Raw genomic sequence first — 20,720 nt, 5'->3', positions numbered from 1 at the left:
ATGTTGCTGGAGCTGTGAGCTCTGACGCAGGCTGAACAAATCTCCCAATCTGCTTTACTAGGATCCATTAATACGGAGTAACTGGGATCATGGTGGTTTTACCGACTAATGCAGCTCGGTTCTCACAGCAGCAGGAACGTTGGTAACTTTTTACAAATAAGCTTATTAAAAAAAAAAGAAATAATAATAATAATAATAATAATAATAAAAAAGGGTACAAACATTTCTTTCTCAGTTTATTTTATATCATTTAAAGGTCCCATGGCATGAAAATTTCACTTTGAGGTTTTTTAACATTAATATGCGTTCCCCCAGCCTGCCTATGGCCCACCCAGTGTCTAGAAATGGTGATAGGTGTCAACCGAGCCCTGAGTATCCTGCTCTGCCTTTGAGAAAATGAAAGCTCAGATGGGCCGAGCTGGACTCTTCCCCTTTATGAGGTCATAAGGGGCAAGGTTACCTTCCCTTTCTCTGCTTTTCCCGCCCAGAGAATTTGGCTCACCCATGAGAGAGAGACATGAGATTTTTGATAAATATTCTCCAGAAATGATTTAACGGCTTAGTGGAGTAAAGGTAAATAATAGAACAGCTAGAACAGTCTGGGAAGTTCAGAAAATGACATCACTTTACTGTAATGCAGCCTGTAAAAACAGGTAAAGACATCACTTACCATATTACCATATTATGATATATCCAAAATCTAAGACGATATCTAGTCTCATATCGCAAATGTCGATACAACATCAATATAGTGTCCAGCTCTAGTGTAGTGTGTTTAAAAATGAAACACATTGTGTTCAGTGGGGGGGCCAAAATGTTCTTTACCAAGACATTTCAAAATAAAACATTTTAAAGCTGTAATTGCAACACGGTGAAAGCGTGATATTTCTGCGTCAGCATCTCCTACCGACTGATGTCTACGTGAGTGGAACGTGGCTCTGGACACACTCCCTTCCTGACTGACGTCAATATGCTCACAGTACGGGGGAAAGGCAGGAAGAGGCGCTCGGTGGAGAGAATCTGGAGGTTTCCTCTGCCCCCCCCCCCACTAGTGAACTCAATCTCACTGATAACAAACAGTTGTTGGCAGACCAACAGCAAGGAAAGAAAAATGTCTATTTACATGTAGACAATCCTGGTGGTATCTCCTATAAACTACCAGTACAGAAAGAAGTATTCAGATCCTGCACTTAAATGAAAGTACTAATTTCACACTGTAAAATATACTGTTACAATTAAAAGTCCCAATTGTGTGACTTTTTACTATCTATCCAAAACGATGTGAAAAAGAGAAACAAAACTACCACAAAAGGGACACGAACCGACGACAAAGAGACGCCAAATGATCACAGAGATCCAAAACAACCCCAAAGGAAACAAAGAAAAGGCCAAAAGGAGACAACATGACTACAGAGAGACACAAAAACCCACAAAGTCAGTCCAGGGTCCGTCTAGTAACTCTAGGCTTGCGAGCTGGAAAAACAAATTCTGGCCAGGCCAATCACATCGTGTATAGAGTCGGTGGGCGGGGCTTAACGGCAGAGTTACGATGGTTCAGCGTGAATTCCCTGCTACTTGAAAACAAAGAAGATTGTCTTTTGAATTGGTTTTGGCCGCGACTCTGGAAGACCTGGAGTACTGAAGCCATTCTTAAAAAAAGAAGACGTGATCGGAGTTTAAAGTTTGATCTATCAACCAGCGTTGCTCAGGTTGGTTGGGGCGCTGTCCTACTGCGTGCAGAGACAATCTGAAAGACAACCGTGTATCCCGCCTCTCGGATTGAGCCCTGCCTATGGTGAGTTCCAGACCAACACTTGATGTGGGTCTGGTAGTCAGGTAGGGGCCAAATAACGCTCACCAGTCTGTATCTGATACAATTACCCCCAACTCTTTAGTCGCATTTACATTACTACGATTCATTTAAACGTCGTTGTGAGACAAATGTTTTAGTTTAGCCCAGTAAAACAAAAAAACAACACACACACACACCACACCACAACACACACACAACACAACACACACAAACACACACACACACACACACCACACACACACACACACAACACGTGTATAATAACAACAACAGAGTGGAAAAATTGTAATTTGTCCTTTCGTATTAATAAAGTATAAAAATAAAATAATAAATACATAAAAAATCAGTACGAGCTTCTTTTTAAAAAATTTACTATTAGATGCTTTCTCTATTTCATATCACAAATGAACCCATTTTTAATCCGCTGGTCAGACTCTCCTCTAATAGCTTGTGACAGATGATATTCCAGGATTACTCCAGGAATTTGGATGGAGCGGTTGTGGTCAGGCGGAGCAGCTGTGGGAACTAACTCCATCTCTAACAGAAGGATTTCACCTCCCCTCAACAGAACATGATGCTTGAGTCGCACAATTTGAGTGCGCGCGCACAACCACACCAGTGTTTCCCATACATTAACACATTTATTAAATGATATTATACAACACACACACACACACACACACACACACCCCCCCCCCCCCCCGGTGAGAAGTCACAGTTTAAAATATAGTAAAATAAATTTATATAATATTAATGAATTAATAATTCATTACATTTATCTAGCGCTTTATCATAGACACACAAAGCGCTTCGGGGTAAGTCTAATGATATTCTATATTTGTAATGTTTTTGAGAGACTGACAGAGAGAACAAGCCTAACAGAGTCCCCCCGGTTCTGATACATGTCCCCTGGTGTGTGTGTGTGTGTGTGTGTGTGTGTCACTCTTTTCACACATAACAAAAGTCTGAGAGTCAGATGTGGTTAAATGCCGCCGCTGCCACAGTAAAGTGCCACGGTGACCTTTTGACCCCTCCACACAAAAAGGAAGCCGTCCTTTATCCAGAGCTGGTATTGTCTGGGTCTTTACTGACCGCCAGAGACACTCGGCTCTGCATTGTCTGCCGCTGCTACACGATGTGCGTACTGGTGTGTTTGTGCTGTGGGGGACAAGCCGGGCTGAACGGACACTCACTGTCTCACAATAGTAAATTCAACTTGTAGAGAATGGATAAAGCTGCAAAGACAACAAACTTAGATTTAGATATTTGGCATTCATAAAAGAAATCACTTTGGCTCCGGCTTGGAGCCAAAGTGATTCAACACCAACTTTCAATGCCTACGGTTACTCTCATTAATGTCTGTGAGCCAATCAGCACACAGCATGCTTCTACCAAGTTCTAATGATGCTGCTGATTGGCTGTCTAAACGTTAGCACAGATTCGGGGCTCACACGTGTTGTTGTATTTCGAGAAGCTTCACAGCAGTGTGCATTGTAAGTGTTAAGGAGCTGAACAATAAAAAATAATAAAAAGACCAGTCTACATGTGTTTTGTGGATCTGGAGAAGGCGTATGACCGGGTCCCCCGGGAGAAATTGTGGGAGGTGCTGCGGGAGTATGGGGTGAGGGGGTCCCTTCTCAGGGCCATCCAATCTCTGTCTGACCAGAGCGAGAGCTGTGTCCGGGTTCTCGGCAGTAAGTCGGACTCGTTCCAGGTGAGGGTTGGCCTCCGCCAGGGCTGCGCTTTATCACCAATCCTGTTTGTAATATTTTGGACAGGATATCGAGGCGTAGTCGGAGCGGGGTGGGGTTGCAGTTCGGTGGGCTCAGGATCTCATCGCTGCTTTTTGCAGATGATGTGGTCCTGATGGCATCATCGGTCTGTGACCTTCAGCACTCTCTGGATCGGTTCGCAGCAGAGTGTGAAGCGGCTGGGATGAGGATCAGCACCTTCTAAATCTGAGGCCATGGTTCTCAGCAGGAAACCGATGGAGTGCTTTCTTCAGGTAGGGAGTGAGTCCTTACCTCAAGTGAAGGAGTTTAAGTACCTTGGGGTCTTGTTCGCGAGTGAGGGGACCATGGAGCATGAGATTGGTCGGTGAATCGGAGCAGCTGGTGCGGTATTACATTCTGTTTATCACACCGTTGTGACGAAAAGAGAGCTGAGCCAGAAGGCAAAGCTCTCGATCTACCGGGCAATTTTCGTTCCTACCCTCACCTATGGTCATGAAGGCTGGGTCATGACCGAAAGAACGAGATCAAGGATACAAGCGGCCAAAATGGGTTTCCTCAGTAGGGTGGCTGGCGTCTCCCTTAGAGATAGGGTGAGAAGCTCAGTCATCCGAGAGGAGCTCGGAGTAGAGCCGCTGCTCCTTCGCGTCGAAAGGAGCCAGTTGAGGTGGTTCGGGCATCTGATGAGGATGCCTCCTGGGCGCCTCCCTAGGGAGGTGTTCCAGGGACGTCCAGCTGGGAGGAGGCCTCGGGGAAGACCCAGGACTATGTGGAGAGATTATATCTCTAACCTGGCCTGGGAACGCCTCGGGATCCCCCAGTCGGAGCTGGTTGATGTGGCTCGGGAAAGGGAAGTTTAGGGTCCCCTACTGGAGCTGCTGCCCCCGCGACCCGATAAGCGGTCGAAGATGGATGGATGAAAAGATTCTTCTGAATGCCACCCAACCCTAGTTAAGAATAATTTTCTGTTTAAATATTGTTTATTGCAGAACTGAAACTCGTTGACTAAAACTGGGGCATCAATCAGGGATATTGTGTCTGTTGCAAAAGACACAATATCCCTCCTGCTGCTGCTTGTTCAAACTCCTGGTAGCATTTAAAAATAAAAAACAGGTGTTTATGAATTATGGTCTGAGAGACATTTTTTGGCTGATCTGTTAACTGGTCGGGCCAGTTTATTGCTCTATGACACACTGGAGCTGTAAGGACATTGGCTCAGTGCTGTGTGTGATCCCACCCAGCTGCCACTCAACTACCAAAACCAGAAATATGACAGTCTGTAAAAAAGGTAAACAGAGTAACACATGACTGATAGTATGCTTTGAGCCTAAAAACACAAACTACAAAATATTTTTTTTAATTGTAAATACATGTACATTTGTTTTATCGGTGATTCAAGTTGCAGCAGAGACACAACTTTAAAACTTCAAACTAAAACAGCAGTGAGGCCTGTTAAAAAGGATTAAAAAAAAATGGTCTAATCGCAATTTCAGTTTCTTTATTTGTTCCTTTAATTGCTGACATTAGCTAAGGTCGTATAAGGTGTGCCTGTTAATGATAGTTTTTAGTTTTATGCTCATTTAAGACAAAATTACAATGTTTTATGTCAATAAAGAGGCGTGGCTTCCTTCATGGGCTGTGTATTTGTGATATTAGCTAGCTACATTATGCGGGTTGTACGACAATGATAGCTAGCTAAGCTATGTAACCAGACGACGTACGAAGCATTCAAAACTGTAGTTTGTTAGCCAAAGTATTACATAAAGAAATATTTTTTGAATTTGACTCAAAAATTCAACTATAGTGGCAATTGTAATTGTTTCTGAGACAATTAATTGTACAGCAAAATTTGTAATTGTTCGAGCTCTAGCGTTAGTGAAAGTTTTGAATTAGCCGTGATAAAAGCTAACGGCTCCAACGGCTCTTTTCTTTTTGTTTTCATATACTAAATGTTACTATCCTGTCTTTTTTTAAACTTTTTAAACTGCCTATTGGACAGCAGATGGAAAGTAGCCCTCGGGCTACAATCTGGCACATTTACGTGTAATGTTGTGCTCGTTCATCAACGTGCATTGTCCTGAATTAATAAATAAATTAAAAAAACACAGGACCGTTAGTCTCCCGTCAGATAACGTTAGGTCGCACTATTTGGCGTCTTACCTCGGATCCAGTCCACCACTTGTTGCGGGGTCCACTTGCTCACAGCCTCCATTTCTCCAAACGGCTTTTCTCCGGGATTTAATGTATCTCTCGATTCAACGAAATTACCGAATTAAACCGTTAGGCGGACATGATTAACGGAGGAGCTGCCGTTACGGCTCAGAGACAGGGGCAGTAACAACGGTCCAACGCTCCGCCGCCAACTGACTGAGCTCGTGCAGAAAGTTTACAGTCATAGCACAACACATGCGCATGGGGCGTGTGTCAGTTTACCAGGGGATTTAACCCCGCCCATCTATTCCTTAACCTCCAATCCCATAACAGAATATAAATGCTGCCTTCAGGTGCTGTGGGAAAACAGAACATTTGCCATACATTCAATTTAAAGGAGAATTTCGGCCAATTTTTTTTACATTAATCTTGCAGCAACGTGTATTAACTTCCACTGGGTAAAAACAAGAGTTGGCGGGGCAAGTTTTAGAGTGCCTTTTTGTATCTTAACAGACATAAAATGCAATTAAAATGTCTGTGCAACATGAACAGGGTCCTTACTTACCTAACAAAATGTGTTTTCAACTCTGGATGATTATCAAAAAAGCCTGGCTGAACACACTAACTGGACGGCCGCAAGCAGCTACAAGCTCAGTGGAAGATCATACACGTTCAATGGAAAGTACACACATATTTATGACGTACACACATATCTGACAATCAAGATTAATGTAGAATAAAATGGCCGTAATTCTCCTTTTTACCTATTTTTCTTGCAAACATGACAATGTATAATTTTTGAGAAATACACAATAAAAAGTACCCTTCCATTTTCTCTCTTCAAACTGTGCACATATAAAACTCCTAAAAGTTAAAAAGGGGGGCGGGGGGGGGTAAATCAATGTAAAAATGTACAGGCTGCAACAGTTTGAATTGCTTTTTGTTTTATGGAGTATTGAATTGAATGAATGTATTCTTTGAACTCATTTATTACACGGTTACCATTTGTCACATGGTGTGTTAATGCTGCCTTCAGGAGCAGTGGGAACAATAGAACATTAGCAATACATTAGATAAAAATGTAAGGTTACCTAAAACAAACTGCTGCAATTTGTCACATTGTGTGTGTACGTACACATATAGATGGCGGAGTGTTTTTTATTTATATAAATGCAAGTACAATATAGACAGCATCATTAGAAAAAAAAAAAAAGAGGCCCTGTAAAAAAATGTTTTCCCTCTGGGCTCTGGTTGGCATACAACTCATTTATTTTGTTACTTGTTATCAGTTTAACAGTTTGTTAAATTATAGTTGTGCCATAGGTGACTTAGGTTTACTTACATATTTAAATACTTTAAACCTTAGAGTGTCAAATTTAAATAATTTTCCATTAAAAGAAAAAGCTATAAATGAGCCTCTTTGATGTCATTTATCTTTTTAAAAACTGTTTTAAAAGTACTGGTTTGGCCTCAGAATCATAAAGGTCCAAACGATACCAGATCCCATAGTTTTGACCTCTGCATGGAACAAAGCCTTCACACGGCAGATTATCGCATTAAAAAAGCCTCCTCCAGCCTCTAATCACATCTTTTCATCTTGTCATGTGTGCTGGGTGTTGGCTTGTTTAGCTTTTTTTTTTTGGGTCTGCAGACGTTTCCCATGGGAAGAGCACTCCAGGCCTTAAACTGTGCTCGGAGAAGAGAAACGGGAAGATCTTGCATTACTCAATGTCCAAAGTGTAAAAGGTGTACATAGCCATAGCCTATAATCCAGTTTTGGCCTAAAAGTGGATCCAGTAAAATTGCATTAACATGTTACACTTTGCTATGTAAAGCTAGTGTCGCATTGCCATGCCTTCCTCCACAGCGCCGCGGAGGAGGGTCTGGCTAGTCCACACTGCCTTCTGGGATGGGAGAAGAACGTGCTCTGGTTTATCGGCATCTCTTTAAACCAATCACAAGGATGCATAATAAAAACTTAAAAGACATAAAAAAGAGGCAAGAATGTCAAAACAGCAACAAACTTGGCCTCCTAACTGGAAACCATTTTGCACACAAAAAAAAAAAAAAAAAAAAAAAATCATCTTACGTACGTCCTGCATCGTACCCCTTGAGGTACATGAACCCCTATTTGAGAAACACTGCCGTAGCTTATCAATTTGAGTATTTTAAATATCTGCAGTAAACCTTTACAGAGATGTGATTGTCACCACATCAACATTTGGGTCTCTTTGACACTCTCACATTACAGCTCAATTTTAACTTTTATTAAGAATATAAACCTTTTATATGTCAAAGTTTAAAAATAGGTTTGAATGAGGATTAACCACCTGATGCTGAAGTGATCACTGCACACCATAATACAGCCGTTGGGTAAAATTAAGCTCGTCTGTGGTGAGAAAAGGTCTCAAGAGTCACCCAAGGGTGTCGCCAGAGGAAAACATCTTAGTTTGGTCAGAAGGATCACGCCAAATGTTAAGATTCATTTCTGTGGAGTGATTTTCAGCCTCGGTCTTCCTGCAAAAAGGTTAAAAAACAACCTCAAACAAACAGTGACAGTAAACAAATTTATTTTGTCATCTGCATTTACAGCTGGAATTCAGGGAATTCAAACACAACGTCTTTGCCTGTGAGTTTCTTGTAGACACCAGTGAAAGTCTCTACCTGAAAGACAAAAAAGGGACATTCGTTTCATTATTGCTGGTTTAAATCAAACAATGAATGGCTTAAAGGGGTTTAAATGATTCGACAGCTCAAACAGGATAGAGAATTATCTCAGAATGTCCTGATTGAAGACTAATTATAAGACTGCCCTTGTTGCTGTGTCATGGTGGAAATGCTCCAGATGCAAAGGTTAAAGTTCAGGATTTGAAATACAGATTATTCTACTGATAATTCCTGATGTGTACAATAAATTGTCCAACAGCCAGACAGCCCAGATTCGAGTTTTTAGATTGGTGTCAGCAGAAAGCAAACAGATGGTACTGAATGTCTAACGATAAAGATCAGGACTATGTTCACATTTAAGAAGCTAAAAAAAGAGTGTAGATTTTCTTTAGAACTAGAAGATCAACATCAGAAAACATCAAGAGTTATCATTTAGCATCAGCTCTACATCTTGAACATTGTTTAGCTCACTCACGGCGAGGGGGAAAATAATGTGCCCTGCATGGTTTAGCCCCCCAGTAACGGCCCCAAGGGACTCTGGGAGGATGTAGGAATATGCAGGACGCCCGTCCTCTCCGACCAGCGGCCGGGGACAGAGCTTTCTCTCCGACATTGTGGAACGGGACTGTACGTCTCGGCTCGAAAGCTACGCTCCCACACGCCACGAGGACAGAGCCAGGAGAGCAACCTCGCTGGATGTCCATGTCGGATACAAACTGTGAACTTCAGTATTTCCATTGGACGGTGACAGCTTTCAACAACAAGGTCTCTCGTTCATGATTTGATCACTCGTGGTGAATACATCAATGTTTAATTCTATTATTACACATAACTACCAAACCCTGATCACGTTTAGAGATGATACGATTAGCCTTAAAATCCACAAGTCAATCTGAAAATTTCAAACAAAGACCCCATGTGACAATTTCATCTTGGTCTTACATTGAAGCAAATATTTTTGGTATTTGGTAAACTGGCTAGGGAAAACATTACATCAGGCATTTTTCACCAATGACCAAAACTCAATGTAACAGAAACTGATAAGATTACGCGATCGCTGCAGCCCTGACGGTGTAACCTGAACACAGACACAGCTGTTCGTAAATCCACTCACTTTGTGTTCAACGTTGTTCTGCTGCGCCTTGTCGAGATGGACCTTGATGAGCCTGCTGCAGTCCATCTTGACTCTGATCCTCTTACCAACGATCTCGCTGGGGAACACCAGGTCCTCCAAGATGGCGTCGTGGACCGCGGTTAGAGTACGGCTGAGAGAGGAATCACATTTAACACCCAACATTAATGCAGCCCAAACTAAAAGCTAAAGGAGTCAATTCATCAATAAGTGAAATTCTGAAGGAGTCACTTAAGTCAAGAAAGCCAAATATTAACTAGTTACATCCTCTGGCTGCTCCACAGCATTCAGGGATGGGTTAAAACAGGGATGGGGTTTGATGGCCTTTCTTTAAACCAATCAGAATCGTCTCGGGCAGTGTTAAGCACCAGAGAAAAGCCACGGTGCCTCTACAAAAGGCTCTGAAGGAACTTGTTTTGGTGCAACACTTAAAAGTTGGTATCCAACACAAAAGGAAGGCCGAGGCAGATCCGTCCTAAACGGGTCAAATCCAGGTGATTTTCTGGCAGAACCGGATCAATCTCAGAAGTGGAACATTGTGGATATAGACTATTTACAACACGCTTTTCATTTCTATAAGCGAGGAAAAAAATAATGTGCATTCATGTTTCTAAGTTATGATAAATCTCTCATAAATCAGATGTGCCCTGCATGGTTTAGCCCCCCAGTAACGGCCCCAAGGGACTCTGGGAGGATGTAGGAATATGCAGGACGCCCGTCCTCACCGACCAGCGGCCGGGGACAGAGCTTTCTCTCCGACACTGTGGAACGGGACTGTACGTCTCGGCTCGAAAGCTACGCTCCCACACGCCACGAGGACAGAGCCAGGAGAGCAACCTCGCTGGATGTCCATGTCGGATGTTACACTTCACATGATCATGACTACCTTATTATTTGTGTCTATCGATGAGCAGTTTCAGCACTAGAACCAAGAAAGTTTTAAGATGCAGAAAACATGTTTAAACCTCATTACACGTTCACAGGAACTCACATTTTAATGCCCGAATTTGATTTTATTTGTGTAAATTAAGTGTGAAATGAGCTGTCAGTGTGTGTGTATGTATGTATGTATGTATGTATGTATGTATGTATGTATGTATGTATGTATGTATGTATGTATATATATCCCCCCCCAAAACTATCTATGGTTTATTTAAATTAGCTATAGCCACAGCAGTCCAACACCCATATGATACTCTGTTTACCATCCCAGATGATTAATTAAACCAGCAAATAATCACATTTGAGAAGGAACCAGTGCAAACTTCTTAAAATTAAGTCTTATGAATTATTTGTCGATCAATTTGGTAAAAAAATCACAACAGCTACAATAGCTTAAAAATGTAATATACAACATGTCACACACCCCTTGTGTTCATTTAACCCAAGAGGGGTTACTGGAACGTAGCAGTAGAGACCAGGGGGGAAAAAAAAGAATATAAATGAAGATCTACAACATTATCCTGACAAAACTCCCAAACAAACTGATTATTGTGATGCTCCAACAACAAGAAAAGAATCTCTCTCCTCACCTCCTGGGACGCTTCTGCTTATTCTTTGTGCGGCTTTTCCTGGTGGGTTTGGGAAGAATTCTCCTCTGAAAAGAAGCAACAGTCTCGTTCATTTCCAATCAGGATTCACAAACACCTCAACTGTTTTATGGTCAAATAATAATTCATGAACAAAAATGATGATTCAGGGTCAGACTGATATTCCGGGTCAATACTGGATATAACCTGCGGATATTCATGATCCTCCTAGTTTTACTCGACAGCTTCAATGTCGAAAACTTGCTTCTTTCTGCATTAAAAACATTTCAATAGAAAATATCAGTCTCAGAAACTTAATCACCATGGATATAATTTAGGACACAGAAAAGATATTTTATAAACATGGCCAAATGAAACTATTATGAACTTTAACAATAACCAATCTGTCTATAAACGCCCATATCAGTCAAACCCTGATGTCAAAATTAATGTGCCCTGCATGGTTTAGCCCCCCAGTAACGGCCCCAAGGGACTCTGGGAGGATGTAGGAATATGCAGGACGCCCGTCCTCACCGACCAGCGGCCGGGGACAGAGCTTTCTCTCCGACATTGTGGAACGGGACTGTACGTCTCGGCTCGAAAGCTACGCTCCCACACGCCACGAGGACAGAGCCAGGAGAGCAACCTCGCTGGATGTCCATGTCGGATACAAACCATTCAAGACACAAAAGACTCATTTCACATCAATGTAACGTATCCTTCTTGTATCAGGTCTGTTTTTGTGTGTGCCAGATAGATTTTTCTTGCCATTTTTCATTGTGAGCCAAATAAAACATTTGCATTTGAATGACTCTCCAAAATATTGACTTCAGATACTAGGTTTTAGTGCCAATGCATCTGAGATACTTCTGGACAGTTTTAAGCATTGAGGTACATTGTGCACATTTCCTTCTCACTACTGGAAGGAAATGTGCACAAGACAGCATGACCCCCCCCCCCCCCCCCCAGCATCAATCACATATCCAGAGATGGTTTAGATTTTCTAAAATGAGTTGGTGCAACAAATGTAAAGAAATAGTTTTACTATCCAATTATGTAGTGAAGCTGTAGTAAACCCTAGAGAAAGAGCTCCCGAATGGACAGAGGAGTCGATCCTGTTAGAAAAAGAGCAATGTCCACCGCAGACATCATCATCATCCTCACCTGTGCAATGAAGACCACGTGCTTTCCGCTGAACTTCTTCTCCAGCTCTCTCACCAGACGCACCTGAATCTTCTGGAAGGACTTCAGCTGAGGAACGGGAACAAAGATGATGATGGCTTTCCTGCTGCCACCAACCTCAATTTCCTAAAAATAAATAGAAAAACAGAACAAAAAAAGACTTACTTTGACAGAATGAACATGATAATCATATAAACATGAAGCAATTGATCATCTGCAAGTTAGATTACAAAATACATTCTAAATTTATAGATTTCAGGATTGTTACACTACTTTGGAAGACATTTAGCTGAGATCATCGCAAAGAAGTGTTACCATATGTACAAATGTACTTATCATACAAGTCCTTATGTCAAATAATGTGCCCTGCATGGTTTAGCCCCCCAGTAACGGCCCCAAGGGACTCTGGGAGGATGTAGGAATATGCAGGACGCCCGTCCTCACCGACCAGCGGCCGGGGACAGAGCTTTCTCTCCGACATTGTGGAACGGGACTGTACGTCTCGGCTCGAAAGCTACGCTCCCACACGCCACGAGGACAGAGCCAGGAGAGCAACCTCGCTGGATGTCCATGTCGGATACAAACCATTCAAGAGACACCCAAGTTTAACAAAGTCTGACTAACATCATAAAACAGCACTGCAGTGGTTTACAATTCTTAACCCTTTATGAGCTTTAAAAACTAACAATGTAGAAAGAGATGGGATGAGTGGACATGTCCTACCTTTGCTGCAGTGATGTTCAGCTCTCGCAGCTGAGCCTTCAGGTCGGAGTTCATCTCCAGCTCGAGCAGAGCCTGCAGGGAGACGAGTCAAATCAGCATGGAGCAGTTTAATTCATGTAACATTCCCTGACGCATGCACGGAAACAGATCTACTAAATAGACAGTCTGTCCAAAGCTGTTCACATTGAGCTTATATGTGGCAGCAAAACCTGATTCCTTCCTAAAACATTTTATCGGACATTTGTGTATATTTTTCTATCCTGAAGATACATTTGTGTACATTTTACAGCTTGTCTCCAGCAATCCACAGATACCAACCCTTTGCAGACTTCAGTTGTTGAACTTAAAGCATGTTTCCATAACACTTTGGTTATCACATTCTTAAACTGCATACTGGATTCAGATTGATTTGTAAGGTAAGCCAAATACCAGTTTTGTGTCACCTAGTCTTCCAGACTGACTCTACCATGCCTGATAATACAAATCAATGTGGTTCTGACTTTGAAAAGATTTAAGAGAACCTCTGGATTCACAATGGGCCATGAACAATGATCGTTTAGCACGAGCAGTTACTCTTCACTAACTTACATGCAGCTTGATATGAACTGAAATTAAGTACAGATGCTTATATGATCTGAAACCTTGTCTTCTTCCATGGAAGATGAGTAGTCTCACTCTTCATTAAGTTATATGCAGCTTGACAATCAGTAAACAGAAAAACATTAAATGATCTGAAACCATGTCTTCTTACCTGGGAGATCCCAGACTCAAACTCGTCTGGCTTTTCGCCATTAGGCTTCACTATTTTGGCGCTGGTACTGAACATGGCCTTTGTGTCTGAAAGAGAAATAAAAGACACGTGGGGTTAGATATACAGTTGCCATTGCATCTATATCTTACCGCATTTAACTTGACATGTATCCTGGAGGAGCTCCATCAAGCCAGCATGTACATTGGCTAGGCTAAATGCTAACCAGGAGCCGGTTGCTAAGTCGCAAGGATGGCCAATAAATGGAGCAGTTGGGGGCAAAAATGTATTACCCCAAGACACAACACACAGCCACGCTACACATATATTGTCAATTTAGTTTCCTTCCTTCTCTGGTATAAATTAGCTGTTCCCTGAACACATGCACGGCCTGCTAACTAACGTTACTCCCTGCTACTAGAACATTATTCATAGGAGCTCCTATACTACGCTTTATTTTGTCATATTTAACAGCCATCCGTCGACGCAAACCACATTATCTAACGTATCAAAGCCTTACGGTGTACACGGTAGGTGTACACGACAATTAAACAAAATTAAACCACATTTTAGTATAGAAAAGCAAGTCCTGTGAAAAGTAGCACGACTAACCTCTGTCAACGACGGCCAAGGAAGAGGCCGGAACATCGCGAGAGTTGTATTAATCCAATGAGGGCGTCCTATTATAATATCGCGGGAGTTGTCGAAGCCCACGCTCGGCATGATAAAACATCGCGAGAGTGTGAAAGACCTAGTGCTTGTCAACTGTGTCAACATTACTTTCTTGGTCTTTTCTTTGTTGCGGCACCTTTCAAAATTTTCAGACATTTAACTTTGAAGACCACAGCAGAAGTTATACTGTTGTCATATTGATTATTAGGAGTACTTTTTTTTTAGCGTTTGTGTGGTTTTTTTTAGGTGATTCAGAGCAACAATCTAGCTAGCTAATAACGTGACTAGCTAGTATTTGCATCCTTTTACGTTAACGTTGCGTGCTGCTGAATTTGACCCAACTTTTACCGTTTATATAGCTAGCGAAACACACATTGACGTTATTGTGTTTTTTGAGTTCACGTCACGATGCTGGCCACCTCCGTGTCATGGCGGTGTCTTGGTAGACAGTGATGTTAGGACTGACTGGTCTTTTCAGAGCAGTAACGTTACGCAGAGCCGTCTGCAGCGCCGCCGACGACATGGCGAAGGGAAAGTTTTTCTACGCTGTCAAGAAGGGATTCAAACCAGGGGTGTACAGTTCATGGTGAGACTGTCTTCATCTTACTGTCAAAGCATGTGTTTGTAAGAAAACCAAAGTCATTGGTCCATCAAAGTGCATTTTCTTTAGTGAGAGTAGGCGCACGCCGAATTCCATTCATAAATCCAGTGTTTTAAAGCCTCCTTGATGTTCAGCTAAACATCACACCAGATAAAAGATGCTTTTAAGGTTTTTTTGTAACCACAGCAATCCACTCTTCAATTCGGCTTAGTAGCAATCCACGAGGAACCGCTTATTCTATTGCTATTTCATTTTCTCCATCAAAACTTGATCGAAACACACACACAGTGCTGCAACGTTAACCACATCTATTTTAAGCCATATGCCAATCAAAAGAGAAATTATCTTTTAGGGGGGGGGGGTTAATGTGTTCTGATATGTTGCTGAAAAACGAGATGTAAAATTGACAAATTATTATTTGAGGTTTGGGCCACCAAACTTGATTAGAAGTTGTTTGCACTTTAATTGGAAGATACCTATTAGGGGGGAAAAAGAGCTGTGTAACTGCACTGGGATCAAATCACAATATCTGTACTAATTAATGTCCAGCTCTACATCCTACAGAATATATAAGGTTTGGGAAGATTTGGTGATTATTAGTTTCTCCTTATTTATTTACTTTTTACTGTGGTTTAGGGATGAATGTAAGAGCCAGGTGGACAAATTTCCAGCTGCCGCTTTCAAGAAGTTTGCATCAGAGAAAGATGCCTGGGCGTTCTTCAGAGGAGAGGAACCTTCTGCAGTACCAAAAGTGAATAAAGGTAAGCTGGTCCAGAAAAAAATGATGCTTTTCTTCTTTTCTGCACAATCCGTAAAAAGCAAACTTATCCTGAAGAGGCTTGATCGGGCTCATCTGAGAACACACCGTCAACAAAAAAAAAAAAAAAATGTCTGAGCAGATCTGTGACTGAAATGTCCACGTACTGAGAGAGAGCCTTGCAGGACCTTGTTACAGTGTTTGCGTTTCTGGATTACGGCTAAATACATTTATACAATCACTAAAATGACACTTTGCAAATTAGTTCTTTCAAATCATTTGCCAAGAATGACCATGTGTGGTTTTGGCTTTCAGTGGCTCAGAGTGTGGAGTCGGCCGCCGCTCTGCTTCCTAAAAGAGGCCCGGAGCCTCTGGAGTACATCCCTCTTGGTAAGAAGAGATGTCACTCAGACAAGGAGGTGGAGTCCCCTCCCAAACGAGTCAAACAGTCAGAAAGCTCGTCTTCAGAAAGCACAGACGGATTCACCTACATGGGTAAGATGCTCAAACGTCTGTGGAAATAAGGAAAATGTTACGTTAGTTTTTACGCAGTTCTTCTTCGTCAAACGTGCATTCAAATATATAGGTATTTATTATTAAAATCTGAGGTAGATAATATGTAAACTGATTATTTTAGTTTTAGGGGGAAAACCTAATGTTAAAAGTTCAAAAAGGGGGGGAAATGGGGGGAGTCATGGCACTCATTCAGGGTCACCAGCGCTCTTTTGCCTCCGTCCAGTGACGCTGTGGTGTTTCACGGACGGTGCTTTCTCCAAAAACGGGGGCGGAAAGGAGCCCCGGGAGGAACGGAGGTACTGGGGACACAAAACCCCCCGCTGTAAGAACCGGCCACACACACACACAAACACCACCACACACACACACCCCCACCAACACAACACACCACACACACAAACCACCCCACACAACACACCCAAAACACAAACACAAAAGGGAACAAGTACCTGCATTTTTGCTTAAAAGGTGCCCAAGCAATGTCCTTTTTTTTTTTAGGCTACAAAATGTGTTGGTACAACAGCAAACATCTCCCATATCTGCCCAGCTGCCTGTCCCCCGGGAAAACTGTAAAAAACATTTTTCCCCACTATTTTGCTAGCTTTTCCCCGCCCCAGGGAAAAAATGTAAAAAAATTTTCCTCACTTTTCTACTAGCTGCCGGGCCCCAGAAAACACTGTAAAAAAAAATTCCCCCTCACATTCTGCTAGTGCCTGTCCCAGAAAAACCCCGTAAAAAAAAACCCTCTCCCCAATTTTCCCGATAGCCCCAAAAAATTCCCATTTTAGTTCACCCCCCCCTGTAAAAACATCTCCCCAAATATCTGGAAATTTCCTGTCCCCAAAAAAACACTTTTTAAAAAACATTCCTCACTATCTGCTAGCTGCTTTTTCCCTGAAAAACACGGAAAAAAAAAAGTGGTCTCTGTAGGGAAAAATCCGGTCCCAAACGGCCCAAAAAAAAACAAACCCGCGCCAAAAAACAATTTCAGCCCAAAAATTGACCGAAGAATTTGGGGGTTGGGGAGTTAATGGGGGGGGGGCAAGTTTTAGCCTTTTTTTTTGGGTTTTACAGTATTTGAACGTCAAGAGAGTGACAGGCCCTTTTTTTTTTTTTTTTTAAAATAATCTAGACTGTATAAAAACAAAAAATGAAAAAGTTAACTTTAAATTTTGTCATTTTTATTGCGTTTTCCTGCGAAATGGGGGCAGCCCGGCCCTGCAGGGAAAAAAAAAAACCCAACCGGTGCAGAAATACAGGCATGTACTGAAATAATGTTTTAAACATGTAGTTGTCATACACCAACAAGGATACACCAGTGTGTTTGAAATGTCCCTTCGCTGTTTGTTTGTGTGAAAAGGGGCCTGAAAAGGGGGCTCCGGGCAAAAGATTTTTTCACACAAAGCAAATTCAAATCAACGGGAGTGGAAATTTCTAAACAAAAAACCTCCCGGGTTTAAAAGGGTCGCAGGACGTTCAGGGCGTTTTCACACCTAAAAAGTCTGGACCAAGGTCCCAAGCAACGTTTGGGTAATTGTATTGTATACATTTCATCCCGTTGTTTGTGGTTTCACATCACGATTTTGCTACCGCGGTAAAGAACTTTCCATGACATATCTACGGCGTGTCGGCACCATGCACGTGTGTTACGTCTCCCTTTGATTTGTGAGTAGACGGGCGAGCGTTTGACGTTGGTGTGTTGCCATTTGGGCAATTTTTTTGGCGGGTAGTCTTCTTTGTATGAATGAAAATAAATGAGCAAATCCCGATTGCATTATTATGGGATTACTACCAGCAGCTACAACGCTTCGTCTGACCAAATTGAAATTATATATCTAATCTCCTTTCTCCACGTACTTCTCCACGTACTTAATTTTTTGTTTTTGTTCTAGTTCTAGGTTTTTTCTTCTTCTATGGTATGTAGTTGCCTAACTTACTGTAATCCGTCCGAACCATCCCAAAAGGGTTTTTCATACTGCAAACAAACCAGACCATGGTTCAGGTTGGACCAAAATTCAGTCTTTGGATCCGGACCATGGTCCAAGGCACTTTTTTTCTCCCCTGCCATTCTGGTTCGGACCAAACTGAAAAGTCAGAAAGTCCGGCCCAAATGAGGTAGGTGTGGAAACGCCCTTAATTACACATCGAATATTAGACGTTGGAGAGTCGGGTGTGCAGTCTGTGGCGTGTGTTCGCTGCAGGTGTGACCAGCTGGGTGAAGAACTGGAAGCTGAACGGCTGGCGGCTGAAATCTGGAGGTGAGATCACAAACAAAGAGGACTTTGTGAAGCTGGACCGGCTGAACGCAGAGCTGGAGGTGGTCTGGGTAAATATCAGCCTGCGTCACACATCTGTAACAGACCAGTCACTTCACCCTGAACACAGGCCCTTGCTTTCTAGTCTAGTTGTTGTTACTTTCTTAAAATCAATGATTTAGGGTGTTAATTGCTCCTTAGGGAGGCAGCGAGGCTCCCAACCTGCTTCATAACTTTGGTGTTACTCTATACTAGGGGTGTGCCAAAAAATCAATTTGTATTCAAATCGCGATTCAAAATCAATTCATAGAAATCTAAAATGTGATTCCTTTTTTTTAATTTTTTATTATGTCTTCTGCAATCACTAGCTAGATAACTTTATTGATCCTGAAGGGGAAATTGAAGGTCCCAGGAGCTTACAGACATCACACACAACATATACATACATCATAACAGGATGTTAGAATAACAAATCCACATGAATAATATGGATATAAATGTAAAACCTATTTCATACAGTCTGTTTAAAACTCACAGAAGTAGTAGCGTTTGGGATGCAGTTGGCTCGTAAAATTAAATGAGATTCAAAGTCTTAAAAGAAATTTGAAAAACGAACTCGTGAACAGGGTGAAACGTGATTTAATCGTGCGGGCCTACAGCCGACTCTCAACGAGTCTCAAGGTCGGCAAACCTGCCAAATTCTGCTCTTGAGCGTAAATACAGTTTGAAAAACAGTTTCCCATCTTCTTGGTTTGGCGCACAACCAGGCGAGCTAAATGTATTGGGAACCTAAATTTAATATGCAGACCGGATACGACATGTAAGAGGCCGGGTTCGGCCCGCGGGGCTTTGAGTTTGACACGTGCTCCAGGATAGAGACAGAGATGAAAACAACAACCAAAGGACTTTACCGGTCAGAACGTGATTGTCGCCTCTCTTTCCTCATCTTCCTCCAGATGCATATTCCCGGTCACGCCGGCTACCGAGGCAACGAGGAGGCCGACAGGCTGTCGAGAGAAGGAGCAGTGAAGCCTTCATAGCAGCGGGCGGAGACGATGTCAGAGATCTGCTGCAGGACTGGTCCTGTGTTCTCTGCTTTGATACAGACGGTTGTTTTGTCTTTTCAACAAGCGTTTGTGGCTGAACTGGAAGAGGGAAGTCTGAGTTTTGTCTGTTAAATGTTAATTTTAATTATGTGTTTTGGCTCTGAATAAAATTTCTATTTCAACCGGCTTTTTTATTTTAATTTTGTGAAAGTCGATCAGTATGGGGAGTGTTTTGGTTTTTCTTTTGAGGAAAGAAGACGAGGAAGAAAGTAAAGGAGAGTAGGGATGAAAGAGAGAAACGGATGAGAGAAAAAATGAGGTGAGGAAGAGTAGGGAAGGAGAGAGGTGGAAGGATGAGGAGGTAGACGAGACTAGGAAGCTCAAAAAGAGAAGAACACAAGGTTGATTAGAAATGATTCACTCTTGTTGTACAACCAAGTGTCCAGCAGGAGGAGCTCTAGGTCCCAGTTTAAGCCCAGACAAAGAAGATTTTAGGGTTTATTTTTAGGATCGGTTTGAATACGCTTTGACACATTTGATGCACATTGTTTCATACACATCACTGCTTTGGGAATATTGTTTTTCCAACTACATTTAATAAAGTTTATCATCATGCTACTCAATTGAGAGTGAAGGCGTATGAAAGCCAGATCACAAAATTAAAGTGGGAGCTGTCTGCTCCCAGTCTGACTATAAACCAGTAAACATTAACTCATTAGGTTTTCAGTATGGGCTGCTCATACATGCATTTAATATTATGTAATCTGTAATGGAGTTTTATTTATTTTAAACAAAGTATGTGTCCTACACAAATTCCTTGTTTCAGTTATTTCCAAAAACAAAGTTTTGTTCATTCTTTTTTGTTTCAAGCTACCGTAACAAATTTTTATAAGGATCTTTTGTTTTAACTGGATAAACATAGTGTTCTTACTGCACTGACAGATATTTATATCATTTAAAACGGCCATATTCTGCTTATTTTCAGGTTCATAATTGTATTTTGAGGTTGTACCAGAATAGGTTTCCATGGTTTCATTTTCAAAAAACACCATATTGTTGTTGTACTGCAGATTGCTGCAGATCCTGTTTTCACCCTGTGTGTTCAGGTCTCTGTTTTAGCTCCAGAGTGAGACATCTCACTTCTATCCTATCTTTGTTGGGAGCTGCACATGCTCAGTAGCTCGGTAAGATCCCATCA

At 41.9% G+C, this 20,720-nt stretch overlaps 3 protein-coding genes and 4 non-coding genes across 8 annotated transcripts in view; 1 reads left to right on the top strand and 6 right to left on the bottom strand.

Moving 5' to 3' along the window:
- The window catches only part of cnksr3 (cnksr family member 3), a 44,585-nt gene extending 38,624 nt beyond the window's left edge, over nt 1–5,961 (bottom strand). Inside the window, exon 1 of one of the 2 annotated variants that reach the window (XM_032543810.1) lies at nt 5,704–5,961. In XM_032543810.1, coding sequence (XP_032399701.1) covers nt 5,704–5,755 — 52 coding nt within the window. In that variant the 5' untranslated portion in view covers nt 5,756–5,961. The remainder of the gene's footprint in view (nt 1–5,703) is intronic. The other variant, XM_032543811.1, reaches the window with a different exon arrangement.
- A 2,286-nt stretch (nt 5,962–8,247) lies between these two features.
- Nucleotides 8,248–14,362, bottom strand: rps7 (ribosomal protein S7). The gene is made up of 7 exons (XM_032543863.1): nt 14,288–14,362; nt 13,679–13,764; nt 12,928–12,999; nt 12,187–12,330; nt 11,026–11,090; nt 9,476–9,626; nt 8,248–8,358 (listed from the first exon to the last, which is right to left on the bottom strand). Exons 2-7 carry the CDS (start codon nt 13,751–13,753, stop codon nt 8,281–8,283), a joined length of 585 nt encoding a protein of 194 aa, XP_032399754.1. The 5' UTR covers nt 13,754–13,764; nt 14,288–14,362; the 3' UTR covers nt 8,248–8,280.
- Nucleotides 8,851–9,070, bottom strand: LOC116706871 (small nucleolar RNA SNORA73 family). Its single transcript, XR_004336347.1, has one exon. It is a non-coding gene; the product is annotated as a small nucleolar RNA SNORA73 family (small nucleolar RNA).
- On the bottom strand, nt 10,132–10,351 carry LOC116706868 (small nucleolar RNA SNORA73 family). The gene has a single exon (XR_004336344.1). It is a non-coding gene; the product is annotated as a small nucleolar RNA SNORA73 family (small nucleolar RNA).
- LOC116706870 (small nucleolar RNA SNORA73 family) lies at nt 11,470–11,689 on the bottom strand. The gene has a single exon (XR_004336346.1). It is a non-coding gene; the product is annotated as a small nucleolar RNA SNORA73 family (small nucleolar RNA).
- Nucleotides 12,562–12,781, bottom strand: LOC116706869 (small nucleolar RNA SNORA73 family). The gene has a single exon (XR_004336345.1). It is a non-coding gene; the product is annotated as a small nucleolar RNA SNORA73 family (small nucleolar RNA).
- Nucleotides 14,363–14,426: 64 nt separating the features above from the next.
- Nucleotides 14,427–19,709, top strand: rnaseh1 (ribonuclease H1). Its single transcript, XM_032543618.1, has 8 exons — nt 14,427–14,933; nt 15,585–15,709; nt 16,021–16,200; nt 16,444–16,543; nt 16,720–16,735; nt 17,582–17,642; nt 18,423–18,547; nt 19,433–19,709. The coding sequence occupies exons 1-8, from the start codon at nt 14,800–14,802 to the stop codon at nt 19,514–19,516; spliced, it is 825 nt and encodes a 274-aa protein (XP_032399509.1). The 5' UTR covers nt 14,427–14,799; the 3' UTR covers nt 19,517–19,709.
- The last annotated feature ends 1,011 nt before the right edge of the window (nt 19,710–20,720 follow it).

The sequence above is a fragment of the Etheostoma spectabile genome, chromosome 18, assembly GCF_008692095.1.
Source record: "Etheostoma spectabile isolate EspeVRDwgs_2016 chromosome 18, UIUC_Espe_1.0, whole genome shotgun sequence".
Classification (NCBI taxonomy): domain Eukaryota; kingdom Metazoa; phylum Chordata; class Actinopteri; order Perciformes; family Percidae; genus Etheostoma; species Etheostoma spectabile.
Note: the sequence above shows the minus strand (reverse complement) of the source record. Positions and strands in the feature narration are given on the sequence as shown.